The sequence below is a fragment of the Crassostrea angulata genome, chromosome 7 (assembly GCF_025612915.1).
Source record: "Crassostrea angulata isolate pt1a10 chromosome 7, ASM2561291v2, whole genome shotgun sequence".
Taxonomy (NCBI): Eukaryota; Metazoa; Mollusca; class Bivalvia; order Ostreida; family Ostreidae; genus Magallana; species Magallana angulata.
Genome location: NC_069117.1, coordinates 36,983,093 through 37,002,268, shown reverse-complemented (window position 1 = coordinate 37,002,268; position 19,176 = coordinate 36,983,093). Strand labels below are relative to the sequence as shown.

Below are 19,176 nucleotides of genomic sequence, written 5' to 3'. Positions count from 1 at the left end.
TCATCCATTTAAAAAAGTTTTCCCTAAAAATCCAATTTTTCGTGTTTTAAATAAAAAAAATTCCATTCTACTGAATCAAAAGCTTTTTCAAAGTCTATAAATAACAGGATCCACTCTTTGTTAAAATTTTCACAATATTCAGATTTATCCCAAATAAAACGTGTATTTATACCTATATATCGGCCTTTAATATATGTAATAGCTGTTAGCTTTGAAATAAAGGTTTGTAGTTTACGTGCAAAAATGAATGCTTTGATTTTGTAGTCTGTATTAGTTTGGTCGGTAATCTTTAAATTCATTTTTCTTCCTTTTTTATGTATAAGGGAGATAACTGCTTGTCTTTGAGAAAATGTCATTTACCGTTCAAAAAAATTCCTTTATCATCTTATAAAATAAAGAGGATAATTGATGCCAAAAACATTGAGAAAATTTATTTGGCAAACCTTTGAGGCCCTTTGAAGTTGAAGAAAGTTGGACTTTCTCAGATCCTCATACGCTTGAGGCGAGCGTATGTACAAGGTGAGACGGAGACGACTAATAACTTTAGAGTCTCACCTTCTTTGGTGTATTTCCAACTCCTTGCTACAATTTTTGTAATTGAGACTTTAGCAAGACTACAAACTCTTCTGGTAGATCACATTTTGCCACAAAGTTCAAGATTCTTGTGATCTTCTTCATCAAGGGTAATGACTCTGTCCTTAAATGATCACTCTGTTGACACGATGAGCTTTCCAACATTGAAGAATCTGTAACTTTCTATGTGTCCCACTCTGGCTCTGTGTCAGAACAGGGACGTTCATTCTCTTTATTTTCTTTCTCGTTTTTCTCTTCAATTTTTTTTCTCTTCTCTTCCTTGTATGATGCAGTTCGTGAAAGGAAGAACAAGTTATTTTCCTAGTTACCAGCTAGTCCAATATTAAGTGCTTAAATGTGTTGTTCCTGAAATCCTGCTACTTGAGGAAGGCACACAAGTAATTTTGGTAAAGAACATAGCAAAGGGTTGTTTAATGGGATGACAGGGACTGTTCATCATTCAGAGAAGGGAAGCACACAGAAGGTAACCTTAACGGCAACTTAGTCACAGTATCCGAGACCACATTTGAAGTACTAGTATATGAGAGTAGACAACAGAATAATTTAGCCAGTCGTACACAGATTCATCTGATTTTAGCGTTTGCATTAACTGTTCACTGTGCTCTGGGACAAACATTGCACCACATTACAGTCGACTGTTAATCGTATTTTGCCCCTTGACAAATTGATGTTGCGATTGGACGAGCCGTGTCATAATGTGGTTTACGCGTCTCTAAATCCTTAACTTTACAAAAGGCAGCAGGCACTAATTATTCGAATATGCATGTAGTTTATGAATTTCATGAAAGACAATTTATGAATTCTAGAGGTGACTTACTTTCTTGTAGCCAAAGACCACTTTTATTACAATCTTCAAGTAATAATATTTCAGAGGAATCAAGTTCATTAAAAATATCCATCAAGCTTGCAATCTTTTGCTGATATACCCACCCATTTCTCCTACAAAGTCCAAACTCTTGAGATTGAAGGAGGTTTGTCAGGTCTTTAAAATCTGAGAAATATAGCTGAATTCCGCACTGTTTAGAGCATCTTGGAATATTCATGACTTTGTAAATCCTTTCATTGTCAACATACACAAGGACTTTTTTCTTCAAGTTTGGTGTTGGATCGTATCGATTTCTTGTACTTTAAGATCCAGAAAATCATCAATGACCTAACAAAATCACCACAATAATAGGCGCAGTCATTCACCAAACTGATTTGTTTTGATGTCTGTGAAGAGCCTTTTCTAAAATTTGATAAATGGAAAATAAATTGTCAAAAAAATTAGCATACTGGATAATGGACAAGAGATTGAAAAGAGGGCAAGGGATATAGTACAGAAACAAGCAGAAGAAGCAGAGGAACTAGAAACTTCTATGTTATGATAAAGGGAAGATTTGGTATCTTGCTGGTACCAACATACAGAGTCAACAAGCGAATTAAAGAATCTGTGTTAAGATTAGTTGGCAAGTGCGGCATAAAAAGTAGAACACTACGTAAACTAAATTACAAGAAACAGACAATTTTAAAGAGTTTCTGTGTTAGTGGGGAAGACATTGATACAAGTGTAGACACCATGAATGCCCTCTCATGGACTTAACATTGTTAGTGAGCCAGTGTATAATATTTTTTGTAATGGTAATGTTAAACCAAGTCATCCAATAAAGTTTGAGTGCTAAACAATTTTATTTACATTATGAAGATTTGCATGTATACGAATGTAGGGATGCTGCAGATTCAGACAACACATTAATTGATATTTGGATTTTCACTGCTTCAAAATGTTAATCTCATCCCAGTGCTGATTCTGAAATACAAGATGATCTCTTTACATATCATGGAACTTTTTAACAGATGTCACAGAACATTTGTTTGAATTGACTTTGTTGATGCACAGTGTGCCGCGTTGCATTCCTGTTCGCTATTCATACGGTTACTCATGGTTCAGTCAGTAAAGTCAATTTTTTTTGTTATATTGATAAAAATTCGAACTCCTGTTGTATACCATTTTCCTGTGTCGTACAATTACATTATCGCACATGCGCAAACAACACAATGTACAGTAGCAGGTCGTGAAGTGATATCATGAATTTTAGAAAATTTATACGGAGTGTTATTGTAGATATATAAAAACGGTGCTACGTTGTTTCTTGAATCTACTGTCAGTTATGTTCTGTGTCGGATGTAGTGCTGCCAGGATGTAGTGCGGCCAGGATGTAGTGCGGCCATGATGTAGACGTTATGCTTTCTTTAAGAGAAGCAAAACGTATTATGTGCAAGATAATAATGAAATCTTGGAAATTCTTTCAAACAATATAGTTGTTTAATTTTAATTGATTATTGTTTCCTTTATTTTGTTTTTACAAAAATATTACTACAATTGTAGTTCATGCATTTAGAAGTCCATGCAAACGGAATGCAACCTACCGTAAAGTTTCTTGACCGGTATACATGAATTTACCCTAATGGCAGCTAGGGAGCGATCGATACTAATATGGTGACCAAATACTTCCGTCCTTTGATGTCAGCTATATGTATAATTGTATATGCTGTTATTTCGATAACACCTATTGTTTTTTTCTGAAATCTTTAAATTATATTTTATTCTATTACCACTCGGAAATAATGAAGCAATTTTTCTATTGATATGTAATAGTAGACAAAGTATATGTACATTATAATTTTTGTTAAGGGGTTTCTGATGCTCGGAAATGACGCAACAAACATGTACTGTGGCCATTTTGGATACCCTGTTGAGGAACGGAGCAATGGAATGAGTCCAAAAGTGCCTGGAGGGGTTAGAACTTCAAACGTGTTCTCAAGCTTTAATGATTGATTTAATTTGTTGGTTATTTACTCATTCTTTATTTATTGTTCTGAGGAGACGTAATACAAAGTCCAAGGCTGCTTATTGATTTTGCCTACATTTAGTTCTATTTTATTTTAGTCTGTTCATGTTTTGACAGATCTTATCCAACGCAGAAAAACAAGACTGGCCGGAAGAAAGTAACCATAAAATCAACCACATTCACGCCACCAGCCTCCTCTGAGACCTTTTCGTAGTCATTAGCTTTTTTAAAAACATCATTTTGCTTTATTTTTCTCATTTCATTGTTCAAATCTCTATAATGCATTTATATTAAAAAGAATGTGCGATGACATGTGACTTATGAAGAATTTATTTATAGATTATGCTACATGTAAGAAACGACTGGCTATATTATCTGAAAAAAAATATCACTCTGCATTATCTTCTAATGAATTTTCTTGAAACGTTCAAGAAAACTATTCTAAGAAGAGTTGCTTACGAGTGGTAAATGATGCCGATACAATACTTGAATGTATGTCGTACAGTGAGATCCTTAAACTACTCGGCAAAACAAATATATGGTGTTGAGAGATGCTTTGGTTTTCACAAATACCAATTAACTTTTTCTAAAGTCTTTATTTCCATTAGAATTAGTCAATTTTTCATTTAGCAAGAAACAATTGTAATCGATAGCATGGAATACGTCCACGAATTTTCTGTTGAATACAGTATGTACATTTTTCCAGAAAAAAACTGAAAATAATGAAAACAGATATCTCAGGAAGACCTGACACTTTTGATTTATTCGAAATTTCTCAAAACACCTGCACAATTTTTCAATATTTCTTCGATTGAAGTAATTGCATTTTTTTTCCAACGGAAAATCCGGTTATTGAAATGGTAAAAATGGCGGGCGGGCGGCTGCCAAAAGGGTACCCTCATTGTACGGATAACTCCTCCTACAGTTTTCAAGATAGGAGGTTGTTCTTTTGCAGATTTATTGTACATATATCAGAGGTTTGCATATTGCTAGAATTTTGATTTCTGATAATTTATGAAAAAATACCAGGTTTTGAACTTGGTCTTTTTTGGCAAAATATTGCATATAGGGTACTCCATTTCACCGGATACGGTTGGTAGTGTTTATCAATTCAGGATTGACATGGATTATGGATACAGTTCACATATAAGAAAACCCGGTTTGCCGTCACATTGACAGCTTTTCACTTGTTTTAAATAAAATATTTTGTTAAATAATCGTAAACTTTATTTTTCAATTCCTGTTCTTCAATCTAAAACAATATTCTCGGAGGGTTTTTATACACGGAATTCGTTTTGATTGTTGTTTTTACTCAATATTATATATAAACCTTGAAATGTTTTGCAAAATGTTATTGGCACAAAAACAATACAGTGTATAGTCCAGTAGACGTACACTGTATGATAAAAGATAAAAATAAGTTATATAAATTGTAACAAAATTCATAATATAATAATGATAATGCCTTTTATTTATACGCAGGATAGCACAATTAGCTTACAAAACTAGTTCTTATGGTGGTCCTAAAAACGAATTTACTGACAGCAACTATATACAGATACAATAATTGGAATATAATATTTATTCTTATGACATATTAAAATGTCTTATTATGATAAAACAATTATGATAATAACGCTTTAATGATACATGATGTTCAGATTATTCTTGGAGACAAAAACCATAGGTATACATTGTTGCATTGTCACTTTTACTCTTGGGTTAATGATGTGCATTTTTCATGACTTTTTAACAGCCTTGAAACGCTTTCATAACTTGGCGCGTGCCACCTTGGCCTTAATTTTGTTCGTGTATAGACCCTGGCGTCACTCACGTACGGACCTTCGTGATCAGGTTCATTATTCAAACTTCAATAAATTCTGATTTCCCGTTAGTTAGGCAATGAGATATTAACAGTCTTTTAGAAAAAGATTTAGACAAAGAAAAATCTAAATTGATGCCCGCCTTCGGTGCAAGGAATGATTTGCAATGAATTCTAGAGTACCTTGTACTTTAGGTTTTGCGTTGCCTAAGTTTACTGGGAAGGCTTTTGGTGTACGTGTGTAACTTTAAACTGACGACAAATTGTCTCAAATTGCAAAAATTGACTATGATGATACATCAGAGTTTGATCTCGACTTTGTCACTATTGATAGTAAAAACAATTTGTTTATCATCCATGTAAAGTTTAATTAAGTATGATCAAGACCAAAGGAGAATGCTTTTAGATGTAAAGTGATTAAACAAAATCCATAGTTTACGCATCTTCTCGCTACGGGGCTAATTTCATATAATATCACCTTTTTCATAAGGTAGAACGTTAGCGAGTCGATATTCCTTACCATAAGTCGCTTTTTCTTGCTAGAAGTATTAATTACCATACCTGAATCATTAAACATTTTACAAGATAAAACTCTGTCGTACAGCCAACAAAGTAGTGACTGTAAGTAACGTGAAGATGATAGAATGATTCAGTACCATTCAGTTGGCTGAGTGACAGTCTCATCTTCTGAATTTGTTAGTTTTGACAAATGTACATGTATCATATAATTGTTAGCTCAGACACAGAGACGTGTACAATTTTTTACATTTATTTACTTTCTAAACCGGAAGTACCAAACTACAGCACCAATACCAACAGACAATAACGCTAAAATTGCAATGACAATGCCTACGACGAGTCCAGCATTAGTTTTGTGTTTTAATTGTTCATCACCATCCGTGTCCGCTGCTTTTATTGTTGGCTTTTTGTGTGTTATTTCAACAACGTCTTTGATTGGACTGTGACTTGTCGTGGTCGGTACAGGCGGAGATCCCGGTATATCGCACTGCAGGACACAAGGATTGCACCCGACAACTGGAGATACGGACAATGCAGGCATATCGCTGCTCCCTGGAAACACAGACATTGTGAAACCTTCTAAAATTCATAAAATTTACATGAACTGAAAAGTTCTGTTATTTTTTTTATTACAATCCTCTCTAATTATTTTTGCAACAATGTCACCCCTGCGAATGTTATTGTCATTCAAATTTTAGACCACGTGGTTTTATTTGACCCTTTCAGTTTCGCAGTAAAAATCGTACCTCGTGTATAAAGTCTATTTCACAGTCCATGTATCTAGGTTCTTAATATAGTAGTCAAATATAAAATCTAGAGATTTATTGATTTTAAACTTTATCTTCATCAATTGGTGAATAAAATGTGTTCTAGAAAGAAATGTGACTATACAAAAATTAGTTATTGTCTGCTGTTTCAACAACTAACATGCTTAAAAGAGATCCCTCCTGAGGATTAATTTTCGATCCGCGCCTGACCTAGTAATAACACCATAGTGAAACAGACTATACCATTTTATGCAGAATGTACCTTGAAAATGGCTCGATATACTAAGTTTTAATGCAAAACAGACACCCATTATTTTTTTTAAAACATGGTATTGCACACCACAAGCATCAAACATGGCTATGAATTTATTAAGCAACACAATGGTTATATTTTCAACCACTCTACACGTGTTTGCACACGAACGATAACTCTGTTCTGAATATTATCGTTTAATATAAATAACTGCTAGATGGTAAAATAAGACATACATCTTGAAAGCTTTTCCCGTTTTAACATAAATCACAGTAGGATATGATATGAAAAACGACCAGTACTTACGTATTTTGAGAATATTATCCGAACACTTATACTTCCGCTCGAAATTTCACAGGAAGTGAACAAATATTGGTGAAGTCTCGTGAACTTTCATTCGAGCACCTCTGGATTTATTACTTACTTAGCAACGATAAAGAAAACATTCCGAACACATTCGCAGGGGTGAATGTGTCAACGGTAATGAGGTATCATTTGTCTGTATTTTATGTCCACAGCTTTAATGATCTTTTTTTTTTTATAGATTTTGGAAAATGTAAAATGGCAATGAATTCATAAGCTAACCCTTTGAATTAGTAAAGTGAAATTTTACATAAAGAGGTGTAAAGTATTTAGAAGACATGTGATCTAGCGTGATAACAAAATTAACGTATTTAAATGCTCTTTATGTCATATCAAGAAGAGGTTGATGAATCAAGCTTTAATACTATTATAATTATACAATGCAGAATCCAAACAATGATTTGCTAGAGAAAAAAGTGGACTTATTTTCACAACGACAATAAGTAAACAGTGAGTTTGAAGATGAGTGTGTGGATCATTAAATCAACCACCCTTCCTCCTTTACTTGATCATGCCGTGCTCAATTTGTTTCATTCATACAACGATAAATGAACGGCAGACTGTCGCCTTTACCTTCGATTGTGTAGAGATACGTTTAATATGAGGCATCTACTGCCAACTCTACTGATAGTTTTTAAATACCCAACTCCATCAATTGTCCAAGAACAGTTGCTGCTCATGCTTTTGTTTAAACACTAAGGTCATAAAATTGTATCTGTAAAACATGTGATTTGTATTTGTTGTATTTTCGGACGTCCGATCTCAAAAAAAATATTTTTTCTATGTTTGACTATATTTTTACTCTTATTCTCTCAATAGATAATAAGTTACGACTAGGTCGTCCATCCGAATATTTTCAGACCAGGAGCAATTGACCTGCAGCTATTGTCTAATAGAGGCGTAATTCATCCAATATTTCCAAATAAGTTCGTGTTAAACAAGTGATAAAAATGGGAGAATGAAGCTATAAAAATGTAAGAGGATCAAATGCTATGATTTTATGTGGAAAACGATGTGCACGTGGATGAATGAGCTGGTCGCGTGTTTTTATGGGTTTTATTACCTTCTTTGACCAGAACTCGGAACTCCTCATCAGTCGGGGAAGAAGCAGAATTACACACGGTACAAACTCCACTGATGTCCGCTGCAGTCACGTGAACCCTTTCTTTCCCAGCATTTTCCTCCTCATCTTTTGTTCAGATGTAATGTAATTATATCAAACTTATAAAGTCACTCAGAATTAATTAAAATTAGTTCTTTTTCGTTGATTTACCAATGGGGCATTATATTTTTTATTTATTAAATACTTATCAAAGTTTTACTTATACAGTCAGCTGTATGTATTATTTTATTATAATGACATTTTTTCAATGATCTATGATTTTATTATTTTTCATACCTGTCATTGTATAGTAATAAATGGCGTTCTCCCCAATCAAACTCGGCTTCTGACAGAGATAGGCATGCACCTCCGCTCCAAATACTTTAATTGTTGTAGTTGACCTAACAGAAATATGAACATACACATAATTATACATGTGTATTAGTTTCTTACGTACCATTTGCACGCATCATAAAAACATATAATTTTCTTTCGATGAAAATGTGAAAGGAAAAAGTGTTTACTTGCAACATGCAGCTATTTATTTTAGATATATCACTAAAGGATAGGACAATTTTTTCTAGCGCTCGAGAGCGCAAGAAGCTACGTTACTCTATATTTCTGGTATGTCCGACTTAACGGTCCTCTGGGAAAACTACTATAGTTAGAGTGTTCGATGCCAGTTTCGAAAAAATAGATATTATCCGAATTCTCATATAAGGCCAAGATTGTAGAGATCAACTAGGCTTCCTTACTGTTGCTATTACTAAAATTCCATCTTTCTCGATAATTCCGGCAAGCTAAAAACATAAACAAGAATATCTTTACAGAGTTTATCACATATATTTCGGAAAGACAAAGAGCGAATCGGATTGGTACAATGCAGTGCTTACACTGATATAATTTTTTTTAATTTTTCCTTTTCTTGACGGAAAAGCCCGATTATTATGAGAAAAAAAAACGACATTCAAGCGGGTGATTTTACGTCGAAGCACAAACAAAGATAATTTCTCATTGGTCAATTTTGCTTGAGTCTATCATGCGGAATAATCCAAGCCAAAAAAAAACCACCCAAAAAAACATCAACATACTCACGCAATAAATTTCTCTCCGACGCTTTATTTATTGATTTATTTTTTATGCCCTCTTCGAAGAAGAAAGGGCATATTGCTTTGATGCTATCTGTCGTTCGGTTTGGACCACTGACTGGTTACAAAATATATTTGAATGTTACAGTGTAACACAAAATAGGCTGTGCACAGTCTATTATTTAAAAGAAACATTACTGTTTTAACTCGGATACCTATATTGAGGCAGCGCCCCCCCCCCACCCCCCACCCGGGCCACTTCTCCATAATTTTAACGTTATAGGATTCAGCAAAATTACCCAGTTGGTCACATGTATAGAAATGGCTACAGCGCAAGCTAAACTATCTTTAGTAAAAGAGAAGCTCGGGGTCAAATTATGTACCTTGAGACAATGAAGTGGTCATCTTTAAGGAAGCACTCCCAGTCTGAGATTAGCTGAGAGAAGGCGTAGAAGGCCCAGCCTGTCATGGTTTGGTCCCCGTACACCACGCGACCCTTTGTGCTGTCCAGCCAAGTAGTATTCTGGATGTACTGTGGGTAGGAGCAGCTTTGTCCTCCATCTGATGAATATAAAGCAACACAATTACTTTGGTAAAATGGGCCATCCTTTATAAATCCGTCTTTGTTATCCAATATAATGATTTTAATTTGAGTGTAAATGACAAAATGAAACAGAATTTGATATTTTAACATTACCAAGCACCGCGAGGAGTGAAAGTATCAACAACCAGGAATCCATTTTGTTTTTTTTTTTTGTTTTGTTAAAACCCATCTGAGGGCTGAGCAGCAAGTTATTAATCCGTCTTAAACTTGCAAATCCGCAATCATTCATACAGACTTAACAGAGAAGTGCGATGGCATTTAATACATGGATTGTGAATTAGTGTGAAGGTTTAAACCCTTGAAGGTCAGACGCGACCCATCTTCTATTATTTTCTTTTTACACCCTATCTAATTATAACTAAGTGATTACATAATCATATTTCATATTATATGATATATTCTTTTCATTTGGATATATAGTTTCAAGTTTCAATGGAAACTATAAACTATGACTTTATTTATAAGCATTCAATTGCATTTTGTATGCTATTATAAGGAAAATCCAAAACATTCCAACTTCAAAAATAGCCTGGCAATGTACTCTGTATTTTTGGGTATTAACAGGTTTAATTGCTAATAAGGAAAAACAAATCATGGAAAATTATTAAAAATGGAGAACGTTTCATGTGTTCTTAATATTTTTGTTTATATTTATCATGAGTTAAAACGTTTAAACGTCATACGTGCACAATTTGTGTCAGTAAGTCCATGCAATATACAAGGGAGATTCTGTTTGACCCCTTCCTGTCACCAAGGATTATTATTCATATTTAAATATACATGTAATATGAAACTTGGTCTCACTTTACTCGGCCTCCATTCTCGATACTAACCTTTATATTTACGAGGGTCAATTCAAATACGTAGACTGGACCATTGCATTTTTATCTAATATAAGTTTTGAAGACAAAATTAGACAATAAATCACTTATTTTAATAAAGGGTGCATGACAATCATTTTGTTAAATTAGTGACAAAACTATTTTTGCATCATGATACATGTACATCATGATTCACTGTAGAAAACTAATTCGAATTATTATATAAATCTGTGTTTTTAGTAATACTAGATCATCTTTCAATACGGTAGTAGTACTATCATTTGTAACATCTTTAAAAGTAACTTTTGGAATTGCAAATTTTAATAATGATTCATTCAAGAGAACAATTGATAAATTTTCAATAAAAGCCGAGTTGTGTACTACCTTGTATGGTGGCATATATTTTAGGATTACATCTGTGTATCCAGCGGTGACCAAAAAACGTAGCATAAGGATTGGTTGAAAAGCGCCATCTTCTTCGAAAACTGAAAGGTTTCTGTTCTGTGAAAGCGGAGCAATGCGGTAAAAAATAACACCGACGAATTAACATGATTCATGAACAATTGTCATCAATCAATTTTGATACCAGGTGTGTGGTGAGGGTGGGGCATTTAGTGTAAGATAAAAGGGGTACTTGTTGGTTTGGGTTTTTTTATTTCCGTGCTGGTATTACATGCTGCTTTTTTAAATCTGAAAACAGAAGTACACTTCAATACATGTGTAAATAGATAGAAATGGAACGTATATTTTCAAGTAAACATGTTCATATACATGTAAATGTTTGTGCAAGTTAAATATTTGGGTACTAAAAAATTACAACTTTTGAAATTTCTCTGTTTTCTTTCTTAATGAAGATTCGGATCTTTTACTCGATGCTTTACAGATTCATCTGTCATGACCCCTCCTTGTTTTTTTGTGTCTGTGGAAGTAGCCCCGCCCCAGACAAATTTATCTGTCATGACCCCTCCTTGTTTTTGTCTGTCTGTGGAAGTAGCCCCGCCCCAGACAAATTCATCTGTCATGACCCCTCCTTGATTTTGTCTGTCTGTGGAAGTAGCCCCGCCCCAGACGAATTCATCTGTCATGACCCCTCCTTGTTTTTGTCTGTCTGTGGAAGTAGCCTCGCCCCAGACAAATTCATCTGTCATGACCCCTCCTTGTTTTTGTCTGTCTGTGGAAGTAGCCTCGCCCCCGTCAACGAACTCCGGATTCAAACAAATAAAACAATTAAAAAGATTTGCGGCTAGCAATTCTATTTTATTTTTTAGTAATTATACCAAAGTTAAACACCATTTTGTCCACTACAATTAAGTCTCTCGAGTTCATGATTTCAAACTGTTATTTTGATAAAATGTTAACAATTTTGTGAAAATATGTACATTTTTATATTTGACTAGTTTGAAGTTTGTTTTATGCTTAAACTGTTCGAAAATAGTGTCACTATTTACTAGTATATTATGATTATTTTTTATTCATTTCTAATAAATTTAATTTAAACATATTTTATTGAGTAATCAATGCAAATGGATTAGGCAACAGGCAAAGCCTATATAAACCCTCTCCAAAATACAAAGTCAAGAAGTGGTGTTATAAAATAATCATAGAATATAGTATATAGTATGTAGTATAATTTACCAGTTTACAGAGTGATATATTTGTATACAAGACAAAGGATAATTGGATAATAAATAATAAGCTTGACTTATGTCATATGATGATAAATTAACTTGTTGTTTAGCATATACATGAACACATTCATTCCTTCATTTATAAACCCATCACCTCAATCATTCATACCGACAGACAGACATAGAATATTGGTGTCATGATCCAAACCATTTGAAAAAAAAAATCAAAAACGGTTAGAAGCTATGATATAACTATGAACATAAGAAACAATTTTACAATTTAAGTTGTATGAAAAGCCAGAACTACCAAGAATATAGTTGATATGAAAAGGTACACTAATGTCATTAAATTGATTAAAAAGTTTAACTCTTTGTTGAGTGTATCTTTTACATTCAAGAAAAAAATGTATATATTACCTTCAGATTCAGACCCACAGTTTGTACATCAACTATCAGCAGTTAAAAAATCCTTAAATAAATGAGCATTTAAATTGCTAGCTTTATTCCGTAATTGACATAAAATAATATTTTCTTTCCTATTGCCAAAGCTGTAGTGTTTGCAAGTTTTGGGTATATTTTGGTTTTTGAGTTTTGACTTAAAAATAGACAAAGATGATGAATTTCTGCATCAAGATTATTCCATAATTTAATTGTAGACGGAATAAAGCTATTGTAATAAGAAGTAGTCCGACATAGTGGCAGAGAGTAAAAATTGGCATTAGACCTAAGATTATATGCATGTTCAGTTGGAAAGTATGGTTGAATTAAGTCTAACATTGTACAAGTACTGCGGTGCAAAACCATGAATTATTTTGTAGAAAAGAATAAGCTTATGTTTATCCCTTCGAGATCGAAGGGTTTCCTAGCCAAGTTCGCTATATTAAATACTTCTAGATGAGTTAACTCTCCACCCTGTTATTATTCTGGCTGCTTCAATTTGTACTTTTTCAAGCAATTCAGATTTTTCTTTGGTACAGTTGCCCCACACAACATCACCATATTCCAGTATAGGTCTGATAAAAGCCATATATATTTTAACCAGTATTTCTCTATCAATTGTATGCTTGAGCAATCTTAATATATTCAACCTTTTGCGTGCTTTTTCATAAATACCGTTAATATGATTGGACCAACCACCATCAGACTGTAGACTGCAAACCTAAGTGTACATGACGTTTTTTATTGTTTATGATTTCACCTTTATATCCAAACAGAATTGCAGGAAAGTTTATATTTTTTCTCGTAAAGTCAACATTTACAGTTTTATTTGCATTAAAATCTACAGCCCATGTGTTGGACCAATTTTTTTTATTATGTCAAGGTCATTAGTAATTGATAACGTTTGTTGTATGACATCATCATCAATAATAGCAAATAGAGAAGTATCATATGCAAATAATCTAATATTGTTTGAAATGCCATCAGTAATGTCATTAATGTAAAGCAGGAATAGGAAAGGACCAAGTACTGATCATGAACCCTGAGGAACCCCAGCATCTAACATCTGAAATGTAGATGTAAATCCTTCTAATGTTACTCTCTGTTGTCTAAGAGTCAAATAATCTTCTATCCAGCCTAATATGTTACCCCCTAAACCTAGCCCCTCAAGTTTATGAATAAGACCAAGATGCCAAACTCTATCGAATGCTTCAGAAATATTACAGAAGATAAAACGAATATCTTTTCCTCTATCTAAACTTGATATAATTTTATCATAAATTTCTACTAGTTGGTTTACAGTTGAATCCCCAGGCTGGAACCCTGACTGAAATTTTGTTAGTAGCTCATTGTCTTTAATGTAATAAAACATATATTTGAACAATACTTTTTCCATAATCTTACACAATGAGCTTGTTAAAGAAATAGGTCTATAATTATTAAGACTATCAGCACTACCCTTGTTCTTAAACACAGGTGTAACATTAGCTTGTTTCCAAATATATGGTAGACATTTTTTAGTAAGAGATAGATTGAATAGTTTGGTTAGAGATTTAAATATAGAAGAAGAAGTTGCTTTGAGAATTCTTGAAGAAATACCATCTGGTCCTGGAGGTTTAGTTACATTAAGTATTTTTAATTGGTCAATAACATCTTGCTCAGTTATTATTATATCATTAAATTCAAAATCAGGGGGTCCAGGCCCATGCTCAGGTAGCTCTGGGACATCGTTAAGACTTGAAATGCTTGAGAAAAAAGAGTTAAATTCAATGGTCTTGTCAATGGGATGAACAAGTATTCTACCATCCTGACATACAATTGAAGGAGGAGAAGGATTTCTAATAAATATTTAAAAATATAAAATAAAATGCAACAAAAGTCAAAATTTTCGACTGCTTCCATCAAATAGAAAACATTTATTTGAAACCATTCCAAGTCCATCATACCAGGAAAACTTATCATACTAAGTACACATGTATGTGAAATCAGGTATTTCTAAAACACTTTTTACATGTAAAACCATATGTTGTAGACTTGTTTTTGTGGAACTTATATCCTCGTCATATAAATCCTGACGTCGTATCTAAAAATAAAAGATAGTTTGTGTTACTTCACAGTGAAAAATCATTATTTAAGAAATAAACAACAAGTTAAAAAGTTCACCGGGATATAAACTTGGTTGGTCATGTGATCAAATTATGTGAAGCCCAAAATTTTTGATCACTATAATTGTCGTCTGCTATAAACAACAATATGGCAGATTTTGGCATGTTAGGCGTTTTGGAGAGTGTAAAAGTTGTAGATATTGGTTGGGGCACACTGCACCAATTAATTGATGGTGAATTTGATTTCTCAACATAATTAAATGAAGCGGAGGAGGGGATTGAGAGCCTCTGAGATTTTTTTTTTTAAGTCCCATAAAAACATAAGAAACAATACTGCAAGAGCCATCCTGTAGCAAGAGATTTAAATCTGTCAGTAATGTAGAAAATCAGGATCTAAAAGAGAGAAGTAAGTCAAAAGCCACAATATCTAACACTAAGTGGATAATTGTTCAAATAAAAGATATCAAATCATCCTCACTTATATCTATTTTGGGACGGTCCAATTCCCCACATAAAATGCATGGTAACTTTAACATTAATAAGCTATCTGGATTTACATAAAAAATGATTTGATATGTTCAAAATAAAATTTTCCAATTTTTTTTTTAGGATGGAGTGTTTAGGTTCTTGGGCAGCCAACCAACTTTCATTCAATTTCTGCACCTATATAAGCTAAATCATAGCAATATTGAACAATTCTATGCAGAGGCTGCACCAAGGCCAAATGAAAAGAGATCTAGATCTCAATCTATGACCAAACAACAAGCGTCCAAATATCATAAAAATACATTCAAAGCATAATGTCAGCGATAAACCGTCATATTCATGATATTGGACGACAATTCGATATTGCGCGTGGGCGGGAGTTGAGAGAAAGTAACAATGTTTTAGATGGAAAACTTAAAAAAAAAACCTACAAGATGGCCTCTCACTACCAACCAGCCACAAAGAAATCATTCCTAAACAGGGCCTAGACAGAATTTCTGACTACGTTTTCGGGGAACCAAGTCAACAATCTCTTGAAAATTCCGAATGGTTACTCTTTGCAATTCAACGTATCAGCAGGGGATTAGAATTCCATGAACAACTAAAAAACATATTTATTTGAACTTCACGGTGATGAAAATAAAAAGGAGTATGTTGTTTTGTCAAATAAAAGAAAGCAGAAAAATTGACAATGAGGAGTTGATGTAAATGTAAACCAAAAGGACATATGATGTACCTTCTGCTGAGGCATTTAATGTCCAGTCGCCTCTTTGAAACTCTACCTCTTAAAGTTAAACCATAAGGCAAAAGTTTTATTTAACAGATGTTCAAAAGGAAGCGTCAAACTCTCCAACAACTGTCGAGGAAATTTGGTAAACTGATGTTCCTATTATAAAAAAAATACCAATTCACGCGGTTCATGGCCGACATTGGTTAAAACGCAAAACTGCAGCAAAACAAACACTACTACATGTACATCCTACGTGCAAGACATAAACGACGCAGGATTCGAGGTTCGACAAATGATGCATATGAGTGGTCATTAAAACACTGGCGTCGGAAGCAAATTGAAAGTGGGGGGGCTAGACTAATCCTCAGAAATATTGAGAAAAAAGTAACATTTCTAACCCAATTTTTTTCCCTCAAAATCATGAAATTCCTAATCCGTAGGAGGGGGAGGGCTAGTATGCTTCTGAATCCAACTTCGCAATCTTTCAAGGTAAATTATTTACGTACATTAATCTTTCCTGCGAAAAAAAGTGGGGGGGCGGGGGGGGGGGGGGGCTGAACCCTTTATCATGCTATGTTTCTAATAGTTAGGTATAACTTGCCCCCCCCCCCCCCCCCCCCAGCCCCCCCCTCCCCGGTTCCGACGCCTATGTTAAAATGAATCATATCGAATTCTGCCTTTCAGCAGTGTGTGTTTAATTTCACTGCTACATGTAAGTACACGTAGATTAATCTACCACATCTCATTCAGTGATCGCTCTCTTTCAGAACTAACATGGCCGTATTTACTTTGAATCTTTTATTGTTGAAAACTAAATTACAAGGAATAAATATTAACATTTATTAGTTTTATACGATATAAAATGGTTTGGAGTAGATTACGCTTTGTAAAACCAATAAATTATATCACATCGTATAAATCTAATATATTAGACTAATTCCTTATAAATTATTTTTCAGCGACAAAGTAAATAATTCATGGCGTCTGAGGGCGACATACCTGAATAATGCCTAGAGGTGACAGGAAAGCCCTGGAGTGTTATGTCGACCGATGTCGATGACAGAGGGGACGTAACACTCGAGGGGTTTTCTGACACCCAGGGACAAATACATGTACTCTGGTATTGTCGCCCGTGATTAAGCAATTTTCGGGACAGGGTAATAAAATTATCTCATTTTTGACATAACAAGAAAAATCATTCAGAAATGTTACAATTTATATAATTAAACATTAAATAAAACATTACAATATACATTTTGTTTACCAGGTTTTCCAACGGAAAAATCCGGTTATTAAAATGGTGAAAATTGCGGTCGGGCGGGCGGGCGGCTGCCAAAAGGGTACCTTCATTGTTCGGATAACTCTTCCTACAGTTTTCAAGATAGGAAATTGTCCTTTTCAGATCAATTGTACATATATTAGAGGTGTGCATATTGCTAGGAATTTGATTTCTGATAATTTATCGAAAAAATACCAGCTTTTGAACTTAGTCATTTTTTGCAAAATATTGCAAATGGGGTACCCTCATTGCACGGATAACTCCTCCTACAGTTATCAAGATAGGAAGTTGTTCTTTTGCAGATCAATTGTACATATATCAGAGGTGTGCATATTGCTAGGTTTTTCATTTCCAATAATTTATCGAAAAATACCAGCTTTTGAACTTAGTCATTTTTTGGCAAAATGTTGCATATAGGGTACTCCATTTCACTGGATACGGGTTGACATGGATTATGGATACAGTTCACATAAAAGAAAACCCGGTTTGCTGTCACATTGACAGCTTTTCACTCATTTCTTATTAGTATATTTAAATTAACCGGTATAAAGGGACACAATCTTTTATTTGCCAGTTATTTTAAAAGGGTAAATATATATATATATATATATATATATATATATATATATATATATATATATATATATATATATATATATATATATATATATATGAAATGGTGTTCACATAATGATATTGAAAAATTCTTACAAAAATTACATAGAGGCAACGATGACATCTGTTAACGTATTTTACATGTAACATACATGTACATTCATGTAATTCAACAAGATTACATATTATGAAATCGAGTTATCATGTATTCGACAAATGACCTAAATATATTATGTTTGTCACGTTATATAGCTCGACCTCATATCGTCAGCAAATTATGTGGGGTCACAATTAGAATTACTTTTCTAAATGTCTAATTGGATAGTCTATCAAGAGCTTTATTCCGAGGGGGCATACTGGACAATTTGATCAATGGATAGTACACAAAATTAAATCCACATTATGTCACTTGCAGTAGGAATTTGTGTAGAACGGAAATTAGCCTTTATTGAAGAACACGCCAATTGAAGGGCGCCTATTTAACGATCGGTTTGACATAATGATCACTCAAATGGACTTAGTTGAAGGCTTCATTATGACTGTATAAGATATTTTATAATCCTTGTCCTTGCGTCATAACGGTCGACTGTCTTAATTACTTAATACTCATAATTTTTTGACATTGCGTCATCTCTTTGACAAGCATGCGGGGAGATGGTTGTATTGTTCACTTACCATATGCAAAAACTCCGTTTTTCTTGAATAAATTTTTTTTTCTTTTTGGATGTCTATAATAAACTCTAACTGTTTGACGTTCAAATATGTAATTAAAACTGCATATCGGGCCGACATACACATGTTAAAAGTAGACTCTCCCTGGCAGACTAAGGATTATACTGTCTCATTTTTCTCTTACATCAATCACTATATTGTAGAAAAACCACAATCTCTATTAATTATCTTATCCGATCTCCGGCTGTCTGGTTAGGACCAGCTGGGAGCAAAATCATGCGTCTCTTAGGTGCCAGGAGACAACAAAGAGTATAATTGGTACATTCATTTATTAAAAAAAATGGACTTAAAACATCATACACACAAAGTTTTGTCAATTTTGTCGCAAAAATTAAGTTTAAAAAATGGTACCATTTGGTTTCTTCATGTATATGTATTGAACAGCCTGTTCATTGATTT

The 19,176-nt window shown here is 33.8% G+C and overlaps 2 protein-coding genes across 2 annotated transcripts in view; one reads left to right on the top strand and one right to left on the bottom strand.

Annotated features, from left to right (window-relative positions):
- LOC128193102 (glutamate receptor 2-like) overlaps nt 1–3,733 on the top strand; it is a 30,089-nt gene extending 26,356 nt beyond the window's left edge. The window contains exons 17-18 of the mRNA XM_052866355.1: nt 3,269–3,373; nt 3,543–3,733. Of these exons, the coding sequence (XP_052722315.1) occupies nt 3,269–3,373; nt 3,543–3,626 (189 nt within the window). The 3' untranslated portion in view covers nt 3,627–3,733. The remainder of the gene's footprint in view (nt 1–3,268; nt 3,374–3,542) is intronic.
- Nucleotides 3,734–4,873: 1,140 nt separating this feature from the next.
- LOC128193104 (uncharacterized) lies at nt 4,874–10,170 on the bottom strand. Its single transcript, XM_052866357.1, has 5 exons — nt 10,037–10,170; nt 9,723–9,900; nt 8,549–8,652; nt 8,213–8,338; nt 4,874–6,318 (listed from the first exon to the last, which is right to left on the bottom strand). The coding sequence occupies exons 1-5, from the start codon at nt 10,110–10,112 to the stop codon at nt 6,020–6,022; spliced, it is 783 nt and encodes a 260-aa protein (XP_052722317.1). The 5' UTR covers nt 10,113–10,170; the 3' UTR covers nt 4,874–6,019.
- Between the last annotated feature and the right edge of the window lie 9,006 nt (nt 10,171–19,176).

Coding starts and splice junctions, on each gene's coding strand:
- LOC128193104 (XM_052866357.1), bottom strand. CDS start 10,112: ATGGGTTTTAACAAAACAAAAAAAAAAAACAAAATGGATTCCTGGTTG. Junction 8,653..9,722: donor GACCACTTCATTGTCTCAAG/GTACATAATTTG, acceptor TATTTCTGTTAG/GTCAACTACAACAATTAAAG. Junction 6,319..8,212: donor CCGAGTTCTGGTCAAAGAAG/GTAATAAAACCC, acceptor CTGTGTTTCCAG/GGAGCAGCGATATGCCTGCA.